The sequence below is a fragment of the Phascolarctos cinereus genome, unplaced genomic scaffold (assembly GCF_003287225.1).
Source record: "Phascolarctos cinereus isolate Bilbo 61053 unplaced genomic scaffold, phaCin_HiC Scaffold_7;HRSCAF=346, whole genome shotgun sequence".
Lineage (NCBI taxonomy): Eukaryota > Metazoa > Chordata > Mammalia > Diprotodontia > Phascolarctidae > Phascolarctos > Phascolarctos cinereus.
The window spans coordinates 8,345,323-8,366,371 of NW_027556180.1; the positions used below are offsets into that span (position 1 = coordinate 8,345,323).

The 21,049-nt window shown below is 41.3% G+C and overlaps 1 protein-coding gene across 1 annotated transcript in view; it reads right to left on the bottom strand.

Moving 5' to 3' along the window:
* Window positions 1–21,049, bottom strand: part of TPRG1 (tumor protein p63 regulated 1) — a 145,138-nt gene that overhangs the window by 67,303 nt on the left and 56,786 nt on the right. The window contains exon 4 of the mRNA XM_020989050.1: window positions 1,716–1,892. Within this exon, the coding sequence (XP_020844709.1) occupies window positions 1,716–1,892 (177 nt within the window). The remainder of the gene's footprint in view (window positions 1–1,715; window positions 1,893–21,049) is intronic.

A 21,049-nucleotide genomic window follows, 5' to 3' on the forward strand; every position in this document is an offset into this window, starting at 1 on the left:
CCTTGATTCACCAAATGTTTCAATGAAGAGGTTGAATCAGGACAAGGAAAGAAACAATAATAATAATAACAACAATTCTAATTGACCCAAGGATTTAATCAGGGATATAGGGGATATGAAGTGAAACACGGTTAAACTAAAATTATTAGATTATGGTACATTTCAATGTTCTAGGCTGTACCCAGAAATGATGCTGCTTTCTTTTAATAAAGAAAAAAACAGCACTCGGGATCCTGACCCATACTCAGACCCCAGACAACAAAGCCTAAGACGTTTGTCTGCTTTCTCCGGCAATGCCTTCTGAATGAAAATGGCTTTGGGGGACAAAGGAGAAGTAGTAGGAAGACAGAACAATATATTGATTCTCACAAAAACCTTAGGCTTCTCGTTTTCCTTCTCAAACTTAATCCTCTTGTCCAACACTATGATGGGAAAAAGGAAGAGCAGAAAAGGAACACAACACCATTTATGACATGAGGTCATTACATAGAAATGTGCCTGATTCTAGACCAGGAGTCATTTACCATTATTGGGGGGGTGTCGATGAACCCTTTTGGCAGGCTGGTGGAGGCTAACCATGCTCACAAAAATGTTAAGGATTTGTGGTGCATGAAGTAGAATTTGTAGCAATGGTAAGGAAATAAGTTCTACTGAAATGTAATATCTATGTATGTATACATACACATGTGAATATAAACTAATATACGGAGATATATGTTTATGTAGGAAGCAGAAAAACAAGTTCACAGACTCTCCGGTGAAAACCCCTGGAGAATGTCAGAGCTCGGAGTGACCTTAGAATGCCAAATGCCAGGAAAGAAAAGAACCTTAGGGCATCAAACGTTAGAGTTAGAAGATAATTTAGAACATAAAACATGGGTGTAAGGCCCAAATATTAGGTCATAGATATTAGAATGCTGACATAGACAAGAACTTACTCATAGACATGAGACTATCAGAGCATAGGAAATTCCTTAGAACACACACACATATATACACACACACACACAAATGTGCAAACATGCACAGACATATAAACACATACATGTATACTCACACACATACAAACTGTCAGAATGGAAAATGGTGTTGGAATACACAGCATAAAATGGCAGAGCTGGTTGAATCTTTTGACCACAGAGTAAATAACGTCAGAGTTACAGGGGGCCTTAGAATAGAGATTTGAGGAAGTCAGAGCCGAAAGAGAATTTCTACTGTGGAACGTAGAATGTTGAAGCTCTTTGAACCTAGAACCCAGAGCATCAGTGCTGGGAGGGACACTAGGGATAACTAGTCCAGGCTCTCAATTAGTGGTTCAGGAATCACCCCTGAGAGGGCTTGTGTGGCCTCTGTCAGCATCAGCAACAACTTAAGCCTCACTACATCCAAGTTGAGTCAAAGGCCCTGGAGATAAAAGGGGTGCAAGGCATGGTCCTCCCCTTTGTGTCCCCATAATACAGTGAGGGAGGAAGGACAGCTCCTTTAGAAGACAGATAACAGCAGTGATCAGGACATAACCATGGGCAAGCAAAGCGGGATTAGTTTGTGAGAAGAAATGGTCTAGTTTAGAGGTTTTCTGATTTCCAGTCTCCTAGTCTTTTCACTAGCTTGACCGACTTCCAGTGTGTTTCCCTCTGGGCTCCCATACAAGGTTTGGCCATTTCTCTCACCTATCCCCAACACCTCCTCCCCCAGGGGTAGAGAAGAGTACTTACTTATCCAAGGAGGCACCAGGGAAGACAAATTTGCCAAGACAGATGTGACAGATGCTGCTTAGGGGAATGCGTTGAAATTGGACACAGCTGAGCATGATGAAGTCATATTTGCAGATCAGCAAGGTGTTATCAGTGATCGCCACCACCCTTTCCTTCTCATTGTTCCAGTGGTCCACTCTGCAGGGAGCAATGGGATAGAATAAGGATGACTATAACTCAGCTTATCCAAAAGAGGAGAGTTAATGACATAAAAGGAGCTCAGAAGCCACTGTTGTGATGAAGCCCCTGGGCATCACACACAAAATCATGGTAGCTGACATTTTAATGACTCTTTCTGGTTTGGAAGCCACTTGACATGCATTTATCTCATTGGGTCCTTGCAACAACCCTTTCATGTAGCTATAATGTTTTTAAGTATTGCCATTTTACAACCTAGAAAATAGAGGCTCAGAGAGTTTGTGATTTGCCCATGGTTACACTGAAAACCAGTGGTGAAGGGGGAATTTGAACTCAGGTCATCCTGACCCTAAAGCAATATTGACCTAAGAGTGTCAGAGAGTGGAAGTGAGTTCCAATGAAGCTCCAAAAGGAAGGACCACAGATGAGTATGAAATCTTAGCTCCCAAAGTTCTTCATGTCAACATGTCCCTACAAAAGCTGTGTCTTTTTATAGTATTTTTGCATCTGTTAGGTCTGACTTCATTGTTAGAATATTTGTGGGTTCCCTTGTCTGTCCACATCATCCTCAATGTGGAGAAGCATGAAGAGACATTGTGATTGAGTTGTGATCAGTAAGCAGAAATTTAATGAAAATCGAATAAACGCCAGGCAATTTGCTAGACACTGAGAGCCCCAAAACAGAAGTACAAGAGCTTCTGCTATCAAGGAGCTCACATTCTAACAGGAGAGACAACATGCATATGCACAGGGATTCGTAGAGCAACAACCAAACGCACACAAGAGAACTTTGAAGGAAGAAAGCCCCAGCAGCTGGGGGACCTGGAAGGACCTCTTGCAGAAAGTAGCTCTGAAGCTGAGTCCTGGAGCAAATCAAGGAATCTACAAAGAGGAAGTGAAGAGCAGGCTGAGCCCAAGCAGGATGACTAGCCAGGACAAAGTCACAGAGGCAGGAAATGAAGGGTCCTGGGTAAGGACCGGCGAGGCTAGTGTGGTTCACCTAGACAATGAGTTTATGGATCAAAAAGGAGTATGGCTGAAAAAATAGGATGAGGCCAAGTTGAAAAGAGATTTAAATTTCAATGAAACTATAATAATTGTCTGGAAACACTGCAGTTTATTGAGGGGTAGGGAGGCAACATAGTCAGACCTGTGCTTTAGGAAATTGCTTTGAAATCTTGAAAGATGGACTGGAGTAAAGAGAAATTTGAGACAGGGAGACCAAATAAATAAGAGAATATTACAATAGTGTGGAAACGAGATGATGGTGGCTGTGTGAGTAGTGAGAAGCAGACAGAGGCAAGAAATAGTGAGATAGAAGCCATATGATTTAACAACTGATTTGTTATTTATGCAACAGGAGGAGAGAGGGATTGACTAGTAAGACCAACCCTTCTGAGCATGTGCATTCAATAGTTAGTGATTACAGAATGTCTGTAAAAGCTTCAAAGTCAAGAGGCAACTAGTCAGGAGAACCTGAGTTCAAACCCAGCCTCAGACACTTGACACTACCTGTGTAACCTTGGGCAAGTCATTTAACCCCAGTTGCCTCACCAGAAAGAAAAAAAAAAGATCCAAAGCCTACATGGAGGTTGTAACAGCCTAGACCATCATTTGAAGGGCCCAGCTCCTTGGCCAGTCCCCATTATGTGTCAGGTGAGTCAGACTGAGGAATTGAATGCAGCAGTGAAGTGAAGAACCTGTGAGGCTGGAAGCCTTAAGCTTGAAAGAAGATTTGTGAAAAACCATGGTAGTTTCTGTTCTGTACAGTATGGAATCTTGATGTTTTGGGGACATCCCAGTTTGAAATTGTCCAAGGCAGTTAGTGAGGTGAAACAGGAGTGAAATAGACTGCCTGGAACTGAGCGTAAGATCTGAGTGTCATCTGCTTACAGGTAATAATTGAAGCCATGGGCAATGATGAGATCACCAAGCCAGATAGTATAGAAGGGAAAGAAAAGAAGGCCCTAGACAGAAAGCTGGAATATTCCCATAGTTAAAGCCATGGTAACATGATAGGTGAAAGATGGATGACGGAGGAAACAAAGGTTTGAGCCCCCAAGCATACTGATTTATTAAACAATGAATGCCAGTTGGTAACAAATTGGGACCAGACCTCCTCATCTTAGGGCTAGACCCCAAATACAGAGGAGACAGATTTTCGTGCATCAAAACAATTACTCAAATAAAACCAATTAGTTAAAAGAAAACAATTAACCAGGATACAAAATTAGGTAATGTGATTTCTAATTGGAGGAAAGATTAGGGACCTTCCAAGTTGGGAAGGAAAGAGTGAAGTGGTACAACTTTCTGAAATCAGAAAAAAAAGTAGTGTCCCACTCTCCCCAACATCTGTATTAAAACAACAATAACAATAACAACGGCATGGAAACAGTAACTGATTAACCAATACAGAGCCAGTGTTCAGAAAAGACACACGGATTGTTTAGGATATGTAATTGAGAGAAAATTCCTTCCATCAATCATCCATCTCATTGGATTCATGGTCTGCGTAACCAAGTCCTCAGTAAGGGTCTCTAAGCAGCAGGTAGAGGGGGTCCAGCTTCCCAGCATACAGAGCTTCATCCAAGCAATACAACCATGTACTTTCACAATTTCCACAACTGAATAAAGGTTTCTCACAAGACAGAAGTTGAATTAGACCAATAACTGAATAGAAAGATATCTGAGTTAGCTCCAGAATTGAGTCACAAGATGGAGCAGTGGGGTTCACTCAATTCCTACCACCGCTTGATGTTGTAATTCCCTCAATTGTTTTAATAGTTATGAAAATTCAGCAAAGGAGGCTAAGAAAGAGTGGCCAGACATATAAAGTGAGAACCAAAGGAGAGAAGTATATCAAAAACTGCGAGACAAGAAGGTATCAAAGATTAAACAGTGGTCAACAGTGTCAAATTCTTGGATGGTTGAGAAGCATGAGAACTGAGAAAAAGCCATCAGATTTGGCCATTAATAAATCATTGATAATTTTGTGGGAAACAATTTCCATTCAGTGATTAAGTCAGAAATTAGAGTGAAAATAGTTTAGAAGACTAAAAGGAAAGAAAAAAAAAGAAGGAAATGAGTGTAGACAGAATTTTTAAGGAGTTTGAGACAGAAAGGACAGATAACAGAAAGAAATGAATATTCATGTGTGTGTGTGTGTGTGTGTGTGTGTGTGTGTGTGTGTGTGTGTGTGTGTGTAGTTCAGTGAATAGAGCACCAGGCCTAGAGTCAGGAAAATTCATTTTGGTGAGTTCAAATTTAGCTTCAGACAACTTCAGACCCTGGGCAAGACACTTAACCTTCTTTGCCTCACTTTCTTTATCTGTAAAATAAGGTAGAGAAAGCAATGGCAAACCACTCTAGAATCTTTTCCAAGAAAACCCCAAATGGAGTCACAAAGAGTTGGACATGACTGAAAAATGAATCAACAATAAGAAAAACAACTTTATATATATATGTATGTATGTATGTATATACGTATGTATACACACATATACATTTATATGCACATATATATGTGCATGTATATGTACATGCACATATATACACATATATATGAGTCTGAGTCTGCATTATTTCTGTATACATGTGTATGTGTGTGTAAACATGCGTACATACTTCTTGAAACAAATACCCTTCCTTTAATAATATCCATATAATGTGCATGTTCTTGTATGGCCTTAAACATGCAACACTGAACCATTAGGAAATTATTAATAATGAGAGAAAACTAAGGCCCATGGAAGGTGCATGGTGATGAATAGAATGTAACACATGACAAATAAGGAGATAGAACATTGGTGCACAACTTGGCGGGGGGGGGGGGAATTGTGCTCCCACCCTCCTTAAGTTGTATCTTTGCAGATTATATCCCCCTTCCCCAGAATGGATATTCTTAGTGAGCAGAGGCTATTTCATTGTTATCTTTGAATTTCCACTGCCCGGAACACAGTAGGGGCTTAATAAATGCTAATCAAATTACCTCGCCCTGGTCCTGTCAGGCAGTAGTCTTTGGAAGCCTCTCATAAAATGCTTCTCACTATTCACACAGCAACCACCTAGTTCAGGCCCTCATCCCTTCTCACGTGGACTCACATGCTCTCCTTATTAGTTTATCTGCTTCTCATCTTTTCCCCTCTCCAGTCCATTCTCTGCTCATATTCTAAAGGGATTTTCCCAACCACAGGTTACGCTCATGCTCAGAAACCTCCACTGGTTCATTATTATTTTTATGAGCGAACATAAAATCCTCTGTTTGGATGTAAAGCCCTCCACCACCTGACCCCAGCCTCCATTTCCCGCCTTCACACGTTGACTCCTCTTTTAGACATACCTTATAGTCCACACAAACTGCCCCCACATAATGTTCCCCCAACAATATCCTCCCTCTCCTGACTCAGAACTTTGGGATTATATGTCTCCTGCATGGAACTCTTACCCTCTTCTCTTCCCTCCCCACTTCTGTAGTTTCAGCTCAAACCTTCCCCAGATGCCCTTTCCTGGTCCTCAATCACCCATATGCCTTCTCTTGAGACTACCTTCCCTTTACACTGCATAGCTATATTATAATAAATATATATACATATGTGTATGTATATATTATATATTTCTATATATACATATATGCACATACATGTATGTGTGCACATATAGCATACATAGGAATGTGTGTGTATATATATGTATGTATGTGTGTGTGTGTGTATATATATATATATATATATGTATAATATTACCACTGGTATTGGGTGCAAATAAGTCCCAACTGTGTGTGTTATTATTGAAATGTTAGACTCTGAGCTCCTTAAAGACAGGGACTTTTTGCCTTTTTTTGTACTGCCTGCACTTAGCACACAGTAGACACTTAACAAGCCTTCATTAACTGACTTCCTCTCCCCACGGTCTCCTCCTTCCCTCCAGTCTTTTGGTTGGAGTCAATGAAAGTAGCAGTGGCAGACTAGCTCTTCAGTTTCACTAGTGGGTTTCCTTGTGGTGTTAGCTGGGGCCACATACTGTTGCTGCGAATGTTCTTTAGAAGACTTCTCATTGGGACTTGTTTGCATCCAAGGCTCATGGTTCTAAATGAGCCCTCACCTGGGGCTCAAGATTCTGGGACTTCTGCTTCCCCAACATCCCCCTTCCAAAGCCTGGTTGTTAGCCATCTGGTAGCTCCCGGCTTTCATTCATTATTCTTGCTCAGTCAGGGTGTTGTTTCTTAGTTGTTCTAGACTGCTGGAGGAGTGAAAGTGTTGTCAGCTTCCGTAGGGAAATCTCAGGTTAGCCCACCCTTGTTATTCTTCTGTCCAGTTTGGTGTTTCATGGGGACAGATAGACAAGAGCCCTTAGAAATGACAATTCCTGCATCAAAAGTCAGATGCCAACATGTGAGCAGACAGAGAGGAAGCAGGGTGGGGTGGGGAGGAAAAGGAGGGCTGGTCACTTGTCTATTGAACCTTCTTGGTCTTGACAAGACAGACTTTTCTGAACTTGGCGTGTCCTATCAAACAGCTTCCTGCATCACCCAAACTAGATTACATCTACTTAGCAACAAGTTGGAAGCAGCAGCCTGGTAAACCAAGACTTTGTTTCCATCCAAAAGAAAGTCAATCATAAGTTAAAAGGTCTGCACAGAATGTTTCCCTGATTCATAACGAGATTTCTTTTCCAAAGGTAAAGAATTCTTTTTAGGAACGCGGGGGCTCTGTTTTGACACAGACTCTGCCTAATTTCCATATGGAGAATGTGGCAATCAGATTAAACCACTAGCTTAGACATAGCAGTGAGCCTGTAGCTTGGGTCTCTGGGTTGTTTGTTTATGTATGCATTAAGACTTCAGTCCCTCCATTTTTTCCCCAACAGCTTAGAGTGTAACCATTTCTTATACAGTCTCACTATTTGACACTGTGAGTGAACATGACTGAAAACGGTGGCACAGTGAAAAGTAGTAGATTTGCACTCAAAACACCTGGGTTCGAGTTCTGCCTATCCCACTTCCTCTTAGGCAGCTAGCTGTCTCAGTGGATAGATAGGTCTGGCAGTTTAAAGCTTAAAGTTTTGGTTTAGAGCTGTCTCGGATACTTTACTAGCCTTAAGTACCCGGACAAGTTACCTACATTCTCCTTAGGCCTTCTCATCTATAAGATAAAAAGGTTAACCTCAATGACCTCTCCATCCACATTTAGTTTTAAGTCTAGAATACTCAGTCATAGAGGAAGAACAGGTTCACCTGGTATATGCAGGTAGCCAGTGCCTTTCCAAGGCAGGGGGGAGGGAGCGGAGAATGAATGGGGCACTCACCTCCTGCTTTCCTTTGGCTAACTGTTCACTTGCCATTGGCAAACAACAAAAGGGCCTTTTGGTGGCGGATGACCGGAATGTAAATTCCTGCCATGGTGACGGTCACACAAATATAAACACTGTTTCTATGACATCAAGCCCAGTTTTGAGGCAACCAGCAAGTCAATCAGAAAAGGCCTCTGCCAAGTGTATCCCCTTTACGCAAACATCCACATGGTACCAGGAACATGATTCTTACTTCTGAGACTCCAAGCAGATGCTCTAGAAAAGTTACCCTGAAGCTTGGCACTGCAGCAGCCCTCAGAGGGCCCTATTCCAGAGAAACTGCTTCTGATTTTCTTCTGTGGAGGCAGTTTTCACCCGAGGACTCACCGACATCGACCAGTGAAATCTCTCGCTGGGTCACCAACAACCAAAGCTACCTTGCTGCAGGATTTTCCATTTCACTAATGATTCTTCAACAAGTTCTATTACATAATCAGCCCCACGTGCCTTTCAAATAGTAGCTGATTCACGGAAATGTGCTTCGCAGAGGGCTTGTCAAGGACACCTTGGTTATGTAAGGGAAGGCCTGTCTGTACTTTGTCTTCCCTGCAATAACTCATCTTCTGGCTGTCTCTGGCATGCCCAACTCTATTTTCCTTCTTAATGAGGTGATTTCAGATGCTATTGACCCCCTTTTTCCTCCTCAGTGCCCTCTCTCCCCTTGGCTTTCATGTGTACATTTCCATGGTTGACATTCTCGCCCTCTGTTCACTGCTGCCCTGAATCCTTCTCCCAGACCTAAGACACAGAAAGTCCATCCTGGGCCCTCTTCTCTTTCCTCCCTTGGTGTGCTCATTGGGAGCCTTCATTGACCCTTTGTTTCAGCCAGCCAGCTCTCAGAGAGCCACTGTCCACCCTGCCCCAAGTTCTCCCTAGATTTCCAGTGGCACATTTCTAACCACCTCTTGGACCTCTCTGCCTAGCTGTCCTTCATGGCTTTGCAACTTCAACACGTGCAAATCTGGACTCCTCCTTGCCCTTCAGTCTTGCCATTTGCCAACATCCCTTTTCTTTCTACTGTGGTGCCATTTTCTTTCCAATCACATGAGCTTGCAATCTGGGAGTCACCTGGGAGTTTATACACACACACACACACACACACACACACACACACACACACTGAATCACTTGCCAGGTCTCATCTTTTCTACTTCCACTTTTTCTCTCATGGAGACCCTCCATTCCACTCCATCAAAATAGCCACCACCTGAATACAGACCCTCTTCTCTTTTTGCTTAAACCATTGCCTGTCACATATAGCATTAATTGGAAAGGGTCCTCCTGCCTCCAGTTTGTCCCCTCTTCAAACAATGCTTCCCGGAGCTTTCAAGGCTTGTGATCCCCTGTTCGGATCACAATCTTCCTGGAGTAAACAACATTGCTCCCCCTCCTCCCCACTGCCTACTGAATAAAGGATCAACTCTTTATGCTAGTTTTCAAAGTCTTTCACATTTAGGGCCCAATATTCCTTCCCAGGAAGCTCCATTGAGGTTAAGTCGATACAGACAAGCTTTAGATCTGTACCCCACCCAGCTTCATTCCAGAGATTCTTTCTCACATTTCTGACTTCTTCCAGTGAGGCAATGGAAATGTAGAATGGACTGTCCCAGGAGGCAGTGGGTTGTCTCTCATGGGAAGACCTCTTTCAGGGATGATATAGAGGGCAGAACTGTTCAGGTCAAGGTTGGGATAGCTGACTACAGAGGTCCCTTCCTAAGTTGAGCTTATAGGATCCTGTGACTCTGAATTCTACACTTGGGAGATTGTGTCCTGTGTATCTGCAGACCTACACTGGTAAGAACTGGAACCCCCCTCCCTTCCTCCTGCAAGGGAGAGTTCCTATCAACCCCGGGGCTCCCACTACCTCTTTAGCTCCTTTGGCATCAGCCTCGCACATACCAGGAGAAAAAAAAATGTATAGCACTGAGCCTAGTCCTGGCATCCTCATAAGAGTGGTGAAGCTCCATGCTTCAATGGGAATACAGAACTTTTACCAGCAGAGGGCAACAGCTGACAGGCTATCTTTGCTGCAGCCTCAGGCAGCCAGCTGGTAGCCTCCCCCTGGACAGTTCAGGTAGCCAGCCCAAACTTGCCTCTCTGTCCTCTTCAAGTACAACCGAGAAGATGTCAAAAGTTTCAGAGAGGAATCTATTAATGAGATGAACATGGCTCATACAATTTTAATCATTTGTATTTGAATAGTAATCCCAATTGCATCAACTTTTATTAAATTAATTTGGGGCCTTGAGTTTATATATCTGAAATGCATAGTTAAGAAATCACAAGGAGGCCTCCATTCACTCATACCAATTTTAGGATTTGGAGATTTCACCTTTTCTTAGCCCCATGAGCAACCTCACAGGTGAGAGCGATACATGAAATCATTTCAGAGAATGGTAGGGAGGCAAGAGGCCGTTAAGGTCATCTTGTCCATTAGATGAATGCCCCACAGTTTTGCAGAAGAGTTAATGATGGTCCAGAGAGAAGGGAACTGACTTTGCCAGGGCTGGACAGTGACTGATATCCCTGGTGCCAGTTACTGAGAAATTTCTAGTCCATTGTTTTAAAAAATATTTTCTGGCTTGTATTCTGATAATAATCCTCCTTTCTCCAGTACTTCAAAGTGACAATGAACTTTCTTCATTTCAGTGTGATGTGGGGCATGCAATGATTATCAATTCCATGTTAAAAAGGAAAAGGGTGTTGAGGCAACATAATCATGATCGAATGACCACAGGCCATGCTGGGCATCAGAGGATTTCTAGTCAGGATGTGGGGAGAGTAGTCACACTGGGAAAGAAAGGAGCCTTCTCCTGAGGAAGTGGGCATCCACAAGGAGAGAAAACACACCTTGGATGGATCCCTTAGATGGATCATGGCTTCCTAGAAAATAGCCCCACTCACCTACTAGGTACACCATCCTGAATGCTAACAGGAAGTTCAATCTCCACCTTAATAAGCATCATTCCCCTTCATACTCCATACAGTATAATCAAACTGACCTGCTCACTATTCCTCAGACACACCACTCCGTTTCCCACCTCCATGTACTTGTATTGGATATTCTCCATGCTTTGAATGCACTGCCAAGGCCCAGGTAATAAGCCACATATCTGGGATTCCAAGCTAGCTGCTCTGACTCCCAAATCCAGGGCTCTTTCTACTCTCTGCTCAAGGTAGTTTTTCATTTATAAGAGAGTGAAGAGAGCCATAACTAGTCAGTTCAGATATATAAATTTGATCCCTCAGATTAATTTAATTAGTTGATTCAATTGGATTTGCTACTCAAACAGAGCCAATTAAAAATATATGAGCTTTTTTCCCCTTTAATTAATTTCCTTTGATTTTCTAAAAAACCCTTGATACATTCTCAGTTGAGATAATCTAATATTTTAAAACTCTTCTCATGGGTTATATTTTCTAGTCCTTTGATTGAAAATTCACTTGATCCTTACATATATATGTGTGTGTATATAATAATATATATATATATATATATATATATATGTGTGTGTGTGTGTGTGTGTGTGTGTGTGTGTGTATGTATATATATGTATATATATATATGTGTATATGCATGTGTGTGTGTGTATATATACATATATATATGTATATGAAGAGACATTAAATCAAATACAGTCATAGTGACTCAAATTTATAGATTTAGAGCTGAGATTTTCGGGTCATAGGAGCAACAAGAGGACGATAGACTAAACATTTTCTCCAATCCCCACACTTCTCAATCCTCTCCAAAACAAAAATCCTGAGCCAAAGATAAAGCAACTTCAGCTCTTTCCTTAGTCTAGGACACCCACAATCCAAAATAAGGTAAAAAAAAAATCTTCCAAAACACAGATAATGAAGTTCACTGACCCTGAGCCAGCTCACTTAGCACCCCTCGCCCACCTCCTCTGTCATTGGCAGTGAGGCCCAAGGACAAACATTAGCCTACATAAAAACCCACTCTTACACCCCATTCTTCATCCCTCTTCTTAGAACCATTGAGATTCTGGTTCCAGGCTGTGGAAGTTTGCTCAGCCTCAACAGTCAAACACACTTTCTGGAGCAAAAGTATGCTAGTTGCTGCAGTACAGAAGCACCAGTGCCAGAGAAAGCAGGTTTAGACAGTGCCAGGGAAAGGCGGCTCTGTAATTCCATTGCCAGAGCAGATGACTGAGGAATATGGTATTGGTTCAGGTCATAAGTACAGGACATTGTATGTGTGGGGAGTTGTGCTGATACTCTACCAAGCTTGAAGAGAAAAGAACAGCATGCAGCTAGGGTTAGTTCTGACCACCCCAAAGTCATTTGTGGTAGAGACCTTATCTGGTGAACAGTGAAATGCCCATTGTAGTAAAAGGCTGATATAATTTGAAATCCAGTCTTTAAAGATACCACAACTAGAGGGGAGTGAGTCAGGAACTGAATGATAATGAAAATAAGGTATGGGGAAGGAGACTGAAAGTGCTAGATTTCAGGAATAATAAAATTCAAAGACTTGGAAGAAAAATAGATAAATCAACAGGGGAAAAAAAAGTAACAACTAAAGGAAATATGGCCTCCAGATCTAGGAAATGAGTTCAGACATCTATGAAGAAATACTGAAGAAAAAAAATTAATAATTCAACACTTGATAACCCTGTGGAATTTGAGAATATGTAACCACAATATGCTGTTCCTGAGTGTTTAAAGGAAAAATTAGAATTGTGGGAGCAGTAATTATGTCTGGCATTATGAAAATAATGAGCAGAGTAGAAAAAAAAAAAAGAATCTGCAATGGCAAGCCTCACCAGAAAAACAAAATAGAAAACAATAGCTTGGGAATGCAAATTCATAAAACTGAAGGACAACCTAGAAAAAGAGAAGTAAAAAGCAATAACATTAAATGAAAATCTGCTCACTATGTAAGCAAAGCAAACTGAACTCAAAGACAGAGACACACAGAGATAACTAAAGGCTCAAAAGTCTCCCAGAAAAAAAAAAAAAAAAAACCCTTAACACCATAAATAAGAAAATAATCAAAGAGAAGTGCCCAGAACTTCTAAGCACAGCAAATGAAATTCCCATTGAAAGACTTCACAGATAACTGGGGGGGAGGGGGAAGGGGGGGAGGAGAAAAGAAACAAAACAGGGCTGCAGACTCTAAGATACATACTGGTTAAATGGAACAATTCAATGGGGGGGAAAAAGTTCTGCAAGCCATTGGGAGAAAATCTTCAATGCAAAGGAAAGGACATTCAAAACCAAAATACCATCATTAACCCATTACAAAAACTGGGGGGAAGGGGAATGGAATAATGTGTTCCAAAAACAATGGAACCTAGGATTTAGCCCTGGGTTACACAGCCTGCATGTCTCTGTTTAACTATTCAGTACAAAAGATGGATGTTCAATAGCAATGAAGGGTTTGAGACACTTTTAAAAGAAAAAAAAAACTAATAATTACAGAAATGCAAATCAAACCAACCCAGAGTCTTCACCTCACACTCTGCAAAGATGACAAAAAACATGGTAATACTTATCATTGGAGAGGTTCTGGAAGGAAAAGCATACTAATACATTGTTGGTGGAGCTGTGAAATGATACAAAGACTTTGGAAAACAATTTCGAATGAGGCAAACAAAGTGACTAAAATGTCCATACTCTTTGAACCAAAAATTCGGTTACTGATCTCATACTCCAAGGAAGCCAATGATAAGGAAAAAAAATCCATATTTAGAGGGACAAGGAACTTGAAACATCTTTGAGTCCTACTCCCTCCATTTCCAATTGAAGAAAGTGAGGTTTAGAGAGATGAAATTATCTGTCAAAGGTTTCAGAGCCTGAGTGTTAATATAACTCCTTTGAATCCAAATCTAGAAGTGTTTTCACTGTAGTATATTGCCTGTAAACTATTACTTGTCATCACCACCCCTGTGACCTTAAATAAGTCTTTTCTCTTCCTTGGACCTCAGTTACCTCACAGTAAAACACCTCACAGTAAAACATCAGAAGCAGGGGTTCATTCCTTTGGCAATCTGGTGAGGATGAAGAACCAATTCTTAGAATAATGTTTTCACATGCATAGTATGTTAATGTTATCAAAGCAAAGATAGAATTTATAATAATCAAGACGAAATAATATCAATCAGGAAAAATAATTGCCTGAAGTGAAACATATTTAAACAAGATAGTTTATACACACACACACACACACACACACACATATACACCCCCACACCCCCATATATATGCATATGTGTGTTTATAAATGTGTCTGTAAAATCTTATGAAGAAAAATGATGGACAATTATGAGCAGTATCATATTATAAAGAAAAAAAATGGATCATAAAACCAATCTAAAGAAAGCTTTGTAAGATATACAACTACACAATCATACAGGAATGGGCACCCAATAATGAAAATGGAAAGAGAACTATAAACAAAAGAAAAGTGGAAAAGATTTACCCCAAAAAAATACAAAAAAAGAGTGTTATTTTTTTTTTCCATCAAGGACAGTGGAACCACTACACTTAGAACCTGACTCATAGTCCTTGAAGTTCTTATGGGGAAAAAAAAAGAGAAATGTCCCTAAAGATAACAAACAAAAGTAGCCAGATTAGTTAAAATAGAGGAGATCCATGATGGAAGTGATATAATCGTGAGGACATTGTCTCATCTGAAAGTTTCTTAAGGTAGGTGGAGATACCAAAGGCATGGAAAAAAATACAATTTTAATAACAAAAAAAGGTAATTGAAAAAACACAATAAATGGCCAACCTATATATCTATACAAAAATAGCATTTATTATTAAAATAATCTTTATGATACACAAAATGAGGGCATCCTTAACAAGGATATTTAATAGGATGTAGACAAAGAATATTCAACAGTGCATAATATAGTTATTAATTGTCTGAAAGATGTAGAGAATATAAGATGCTGTTATACTTTTTTTGTCATTGTTGATCATTAAGGAAAAAAAATCCACTTGAAATGATAAACTACGACCTTATAAGCTATTTTACAACAAGCAACTCTCATCCATACACAAAGGTCATTCAAGATTCCATGGAAGAAGCTGCAAAATGAATAACTCTTTGATAATAATCTTAAAGAATAAAAAAGGGAGACTCATGCTTATCAAAGATATTCACTGTTGCAGTGAATGAGACCTAACTAGAGTCCAGATGAAAAGGGATTTCCTGTGGCTGGTGAAATCCTTCAGAAAACTATTTGAGGATGATATTTTGTTGATTGTATTAAGCCTCCGAACATCATGGAGCCTCCTGAAAGAAATCTGTAATCATTCCAAAGAATTTTCCCTGATGATCCACAAAGGAAAGTCAAGTGGATAAGGAATGCCAATAGCTCAGATTTTAACTACACATACAGAGAGAGAGAGAGAGAAGAGAGAGAGAGAGAGAGAGAGAGAGGAGAGAGAGAGAGAGAGCGCTATATCTATATGTAGATATTTATACATCTCTATCTATCTATCTATCTATCTATCTATCTATCTATCTATCTAGAGATAGACAATACAGGTTGAAAATGAGCCAAGCTTGGAGCTGAAAAGAAGGAACACAACAGGCTGAATTGATTTAAGAAATTGCAAAGTACTTTTACTCTAAAACCAGACTTACAACATGAAAAGCCTGTGTTTCCAAAGCAAGTATCTTCTTGGGTTTGCTACAATATAGCAGCAAGTCCTAGAATAACAGTCTCTGAAGAACTGAATATGAGCCTCCCACAGAGGGCAGTGGTGAGCAGACTACAGTGTATCACCGATGAAGACTCTTGAGGAAGTACAGGAGTAAAGGATTTCATCAAAGAAGCAGATGTTGAAAGAGCAGATGGGCTGATCAAATGACTCAAGTGACGAAGATCCAGTGCTCTCCACTGGTGCTCTCATAATACTGGGGGAAAGGAAAATAAAGAAAGTCTTCAACACATTGGGCAATCCCCCTGTGGCAAAATTTGAGGAGGGCATGGGCAAGAGTTGCACAATATGGGATACAGGCTGCGGTTCATTTGGGAGCACAGTCCTAAATTGATGAGATCACAGAAACATTTGGGTTTAAGTATTCACTGAGCAATGTCTACATGTGCTTGGTGCTGGGACATAAGGCAGACAGAAAGATAACTAAGACATAGACCCTTCCCTCAGAAAGATTGCGAACTAAAAGAGAGGGAGAGAAAAGCCCTGTGGCAGGACAGCAGGTGGAGAGGACCATTAGTGGTATAGAGTTAGGTCTCTCAGGGGCCTAGTGACCCCACGCAGGCAAGAGGGGCCCCACGCACAGATTTTCAAGCCTACCATGTCAGCTGAGGGAGCTTGGCTCCAGAGAAAAGTTGAGAAAAAGCAACTGCTTCATTCTTTTGTAGGGATAGGGATCTAGGGATATTCACAACCTCACACACTTCTAGACACAATTGTTGGGTTCGTTGGTCTTACTGAATTGCCATTTCTCCTTTCTTTTTTATTAATTAAAAAAATTATTCTTTTACTTATTTTATTCAGTATTAGAAGGGATTACTCTTGATATGTGGAAAGAGGAAGGATATATTTGGAAATAAAAGTGATACAAAATGTATAATATTTTAAATGAAATACTGAGGCCTACTCTGCCTGATAGTAATATTGTAATAATTGTCATGTTAGGGTCTCTTGGTCTGTCCCCTGATTTCTGCAATGTTTAGAAGCTTTGGAGGATGCCAGATGTGGTTGAATCGGGGCTGAATTGTATCTGGGGACTGATAGCCATCAAATGGGGTCTTCATTGGGCCTGAATTTTCAGTGACACTCAAATATTCTCCCGTGGAGTAAGAAGATGGGATGGATACTCTTTGAATGATCCACAGCTACCAAATACACTTGACTGATGTGGCTAAACCAGAAAGCAAGCTGATGTCATTCCTGTGGGCATCGTCCAGATCTTTCAGTAGGCCCCTTCATGGCTAGTCTGATGGAAGGACATAGAGAAGGAATAAGGCTTACCCTGGCGCTTGCTTTTAGCATCTTAGAAGCTGCCCTACAGCCTGGTAGGAGCCAGTCAGCACCCCCCCCTCTCACTGTCCTAGACTCCACACTGTGGCTAGGGCCAGGCCTTCTACACAAGCCCTTTCCTGCACTTTAGGATGATACCTTCTCTCTCCCTCAATAGCACGCATCACTAAATGACAGGAATTCTCCAAGAACATTGCTAAGGCTGTTGATGGAGAAAAAAGATTAGTGGCAATGGAAATCACTTTTCTATCTAAGAGTTAACCTGATTTGTCTCCAGACTTTCTGTCCCACAATGAAGTTCCTTGGCAGTTCTGAAGAATGCTTCCATTGCACTTTCTAACCAACCCTTCTTCTACCCCCTCAGATCCTCAGTGAATTGGGAAAGAGCCAGAAACTTCCCCACTTCCCCCTCTCCACTGTACTACCATTAAACTAGCAGAAAGTTAAGCTAAAGCTTGTTTATTTGCTTTTGAAACCCTAAGATAATACATGCCTCTGGAACCACCCCCCTGCTCTAAAAACAAGGGAATAATGTGTTTCTGCAAGTCCACCCAGAGCTAGCAGAGAAGGAAGCTACAGCTGAGGGTTAGTTGAGGGGGTTTCAGTGGGACCTGTACCCGATAATGAGATGCTTCTGATGGCACGATTTCAGTGAGTTCAGTGAAATGTCTGGCACGGCAATCAGGACTATATGTGAGATCAGTGAAGAGAGGGTGGAGGGAGGGAGGGGACCTTCCTCCTTCAAGCAGACACATCAACCACCCTTGCACTTTTATTTTTAAGTTTTCAAAAGCCGGGGCTGGGCATTTGCAATAAAACCCAGGACTGAAGATCCAGGAGTGAGGATATTAATAGTTCTGCTCTTTCTGACCCATGAAAGCCTGTGTTAATCCTGGTAGCTGAGGTACCGGTGTCTATGTTCATTGAGAGACTGGTTGCTAAGCTTTAAAAGAAAATACCCACTGCTGGGTGCTTTTCCAGTCTGACCTCAAGGGCTGGTTGAGTTCAAGGGGAAATCTCATGCAGACAAGCACAAATATTCATTTAACTAGGGGCAACTGAAACCAGATCAGAGTGTGGGAGTAGCTGGCTGTGATCCTCCATCATGCCCTCATCACGACTCCCCGCACTTCGGAGCTTTGGAGACAGTTCTGTCTAGCTTAGTACCTGGCCACCCCTTGCTTTCCCTAGAGCACTGGATCATCACGAGACCCAGATTCTAATCCTAGCATGACTACTGATTTGAAAGATAACCTTTAGCATGCCTCGATCTCTAGGGCTGTCAAAAGGAGATAGCATGGACTTGCCCTCCATTCACTAAAGAGAAGAATGAAAAGCAAATCTTAAAAGCCCTTTGAGTTTCAAAATCACAACAGCTGACATTTTTATAGTAGTTTAACCTTTACAAAGTCCTCTCAGTTAATCCTCAAAACCACTCTTTGGCCCAGGTAAGCATTATTCTTATGCCCATTTCATAAATGGGGAAACTGAGTCACAGAGGGTTATCCAGGGGCACAGAGCTAACAAGAGTCCACATCTTCCCTGGAATGATGTCTGCTCTCCCCTGCTGCCTGTCTTTCAAAGATGGCATTCTCCTGAGTTTTTCAATAGATTATATAGTTTAACATGCTCCTAAGTGAAAGTGGATTGTGCTGATACGGTGAATAGGGGTGGGAGGAAGGGGAGGAGGCCCTCTTACTTTCTCCCAGGGTATTGCTCTGTCCAAAACAAATGACCACAGCGGGTATGAGGATTAGCAACTTAACCACAATCCATCTTTTGTGTACCTCTTCCCTAAAGAAAGCCAGTCGGATGTGTTGACTCTATTTTAGTTTTCTATTGATCCCATAACATAATGTTATAATTATAAATATGAACAAGGTCTCCATATCCCAAATCTCCCTGTCATTTTGGACATGTTCTGGGACATAGTTTATGTTTTCTATGTTATGTGTAAGCTGTGTTGGAGAGAGGTCTGGCCTCAAATTCAGGAAGACCTAGGTTCAAATTCTGTCTCTGGCATATATTAGCAGTGTGACCCTGAGCAAATAACTTAATCTCTCAGCACTCTAAGACACTTTGGAAGTCTATTAGTTACAGAGACAGTGATGGCCTTGATTGGCCTCTTCCTCATCTGAGAATTGCTTTTAATAACCATACCATGGGCCTGGCCTGATCCCTCCTCCATGACACCAGTTCCTTATGTTTCACAATGTGCTTGTCACTTTACATATCAAATATAGGAGCTCAGGTTCCTTCCTTTTTTCATATTTCCTTGACCTTTAAATTGTTTGGGAAACCCCTGGATTAAATATCAATTGACAATTAAAGTTATGGTTAGATTCACAGATCATAGTAGACCACAAGTAGAACACAGTATAAATTGAAATATAATAGTGTTTCTTCACATGCATTTGAAAGTACATTCCCACATTCCCACATCTCTCCAGACTCACCCAGAGACAATGATGTGGAGATGGCTGGCACTAGGGAAGGGTGGAGAAGGGGACAGAATGCAGAGCTGGGTGAGCAACACAGGTCAGTCTCATGCTTCTTACATTAGCACACATTACAGAGTAAGGGTCTTTTAGAAGCAGTCCCAGGACAGGAGCCATTCAGCCTAGTATGAGGCTACAACACAGACTCACAGCCTTGAGTACTTGAGCCAACAGTAGAAAAGTCACTCTTTGGTAAAGATCGCATTGACTCATTGAGTTGGAGTGAGTGCCCTTGGCACCTGATCCTTGGTCTAGTTGTGCCATAAGATCAGGGTCCTCAGTTCCAACAGAAGTCCTGTCACCCTTTGGTGTAGCAAACTCTGAGTACCACCCATTCTTGTCCTGTGTTCCTAGGGACAGAGGGACCACATGAAGGATCTTTGATAGTCTAAAGATTTCTAGACATGGCCACCTTCTCTCTTAATGAAACCTTTAATAAGGTTGATTCAGGTATAGTATCTGCCCTGGGCCACCCTAATTCCAAACTTAGACTCAGTGGCTAGGTCCCCCAGATGGTAGCTAGTACTCTCATTTCATTGGGTCTCACCTCAATCTGCACTCCTAAACCTGCAGCTTATGAACCCCTACCAGCTGACTTTTCTTTAACAGCTAGTAATCACAATGAACTCAAAGCAGAAGAAGCCATGATAAAAACAGTAGCTTAACAATGCCCCTCAAACTTGGAATATTTCTCTCATAAACACCCAGAACATTCATGATAAAAGTATGGTGACCTTACAGAGTAGTAGCAGTAATGCAAACATGGAAGGTCCACGTGTGCCCAAGTCAATTTACATCTGTGGTACTGCAAGGCCCTGATTTCCTTCCTCATGTCGCCCCATCTCATTTGCCCAATTCTTGACTAAATTCTCAAGTTCTGTTTCTCTCCAGATCTTTGCCTTAACACCACGCCTTTGTGTTTACTGCCTAATGAATATTTTTCAACAGTGTCTTAAATTGGCAAATTAAGAAGCTATCACACTACCTGATAGGAAGATTCCCTGCTTTGCATGTATCTCTATTTCAAAGCACTGTGGATTATGTGGTAGGAAGAGGAGAAGGGACTTTCCCCCCAAAACATGTATGAAAAGTAATTCCTTCTCAGAAGCTGAGTTCTTGCTTGACTAGAATACAGAGCTAGCAGACTCCACGTTTTATGGGCGATAGGCAGTGTCTTCCATCTCTTCCAGGTCAATGGCCAGACTCCACTTCCAATAAAATCAAAGAAAATTTCTTCACATTTTAAAAGGGATGGCTGGGTATAGCTGTGTCATCTGTCCCTCTAATTCCAGCCAGGAGGCCTCTTTCACACTTCTTAAAGGG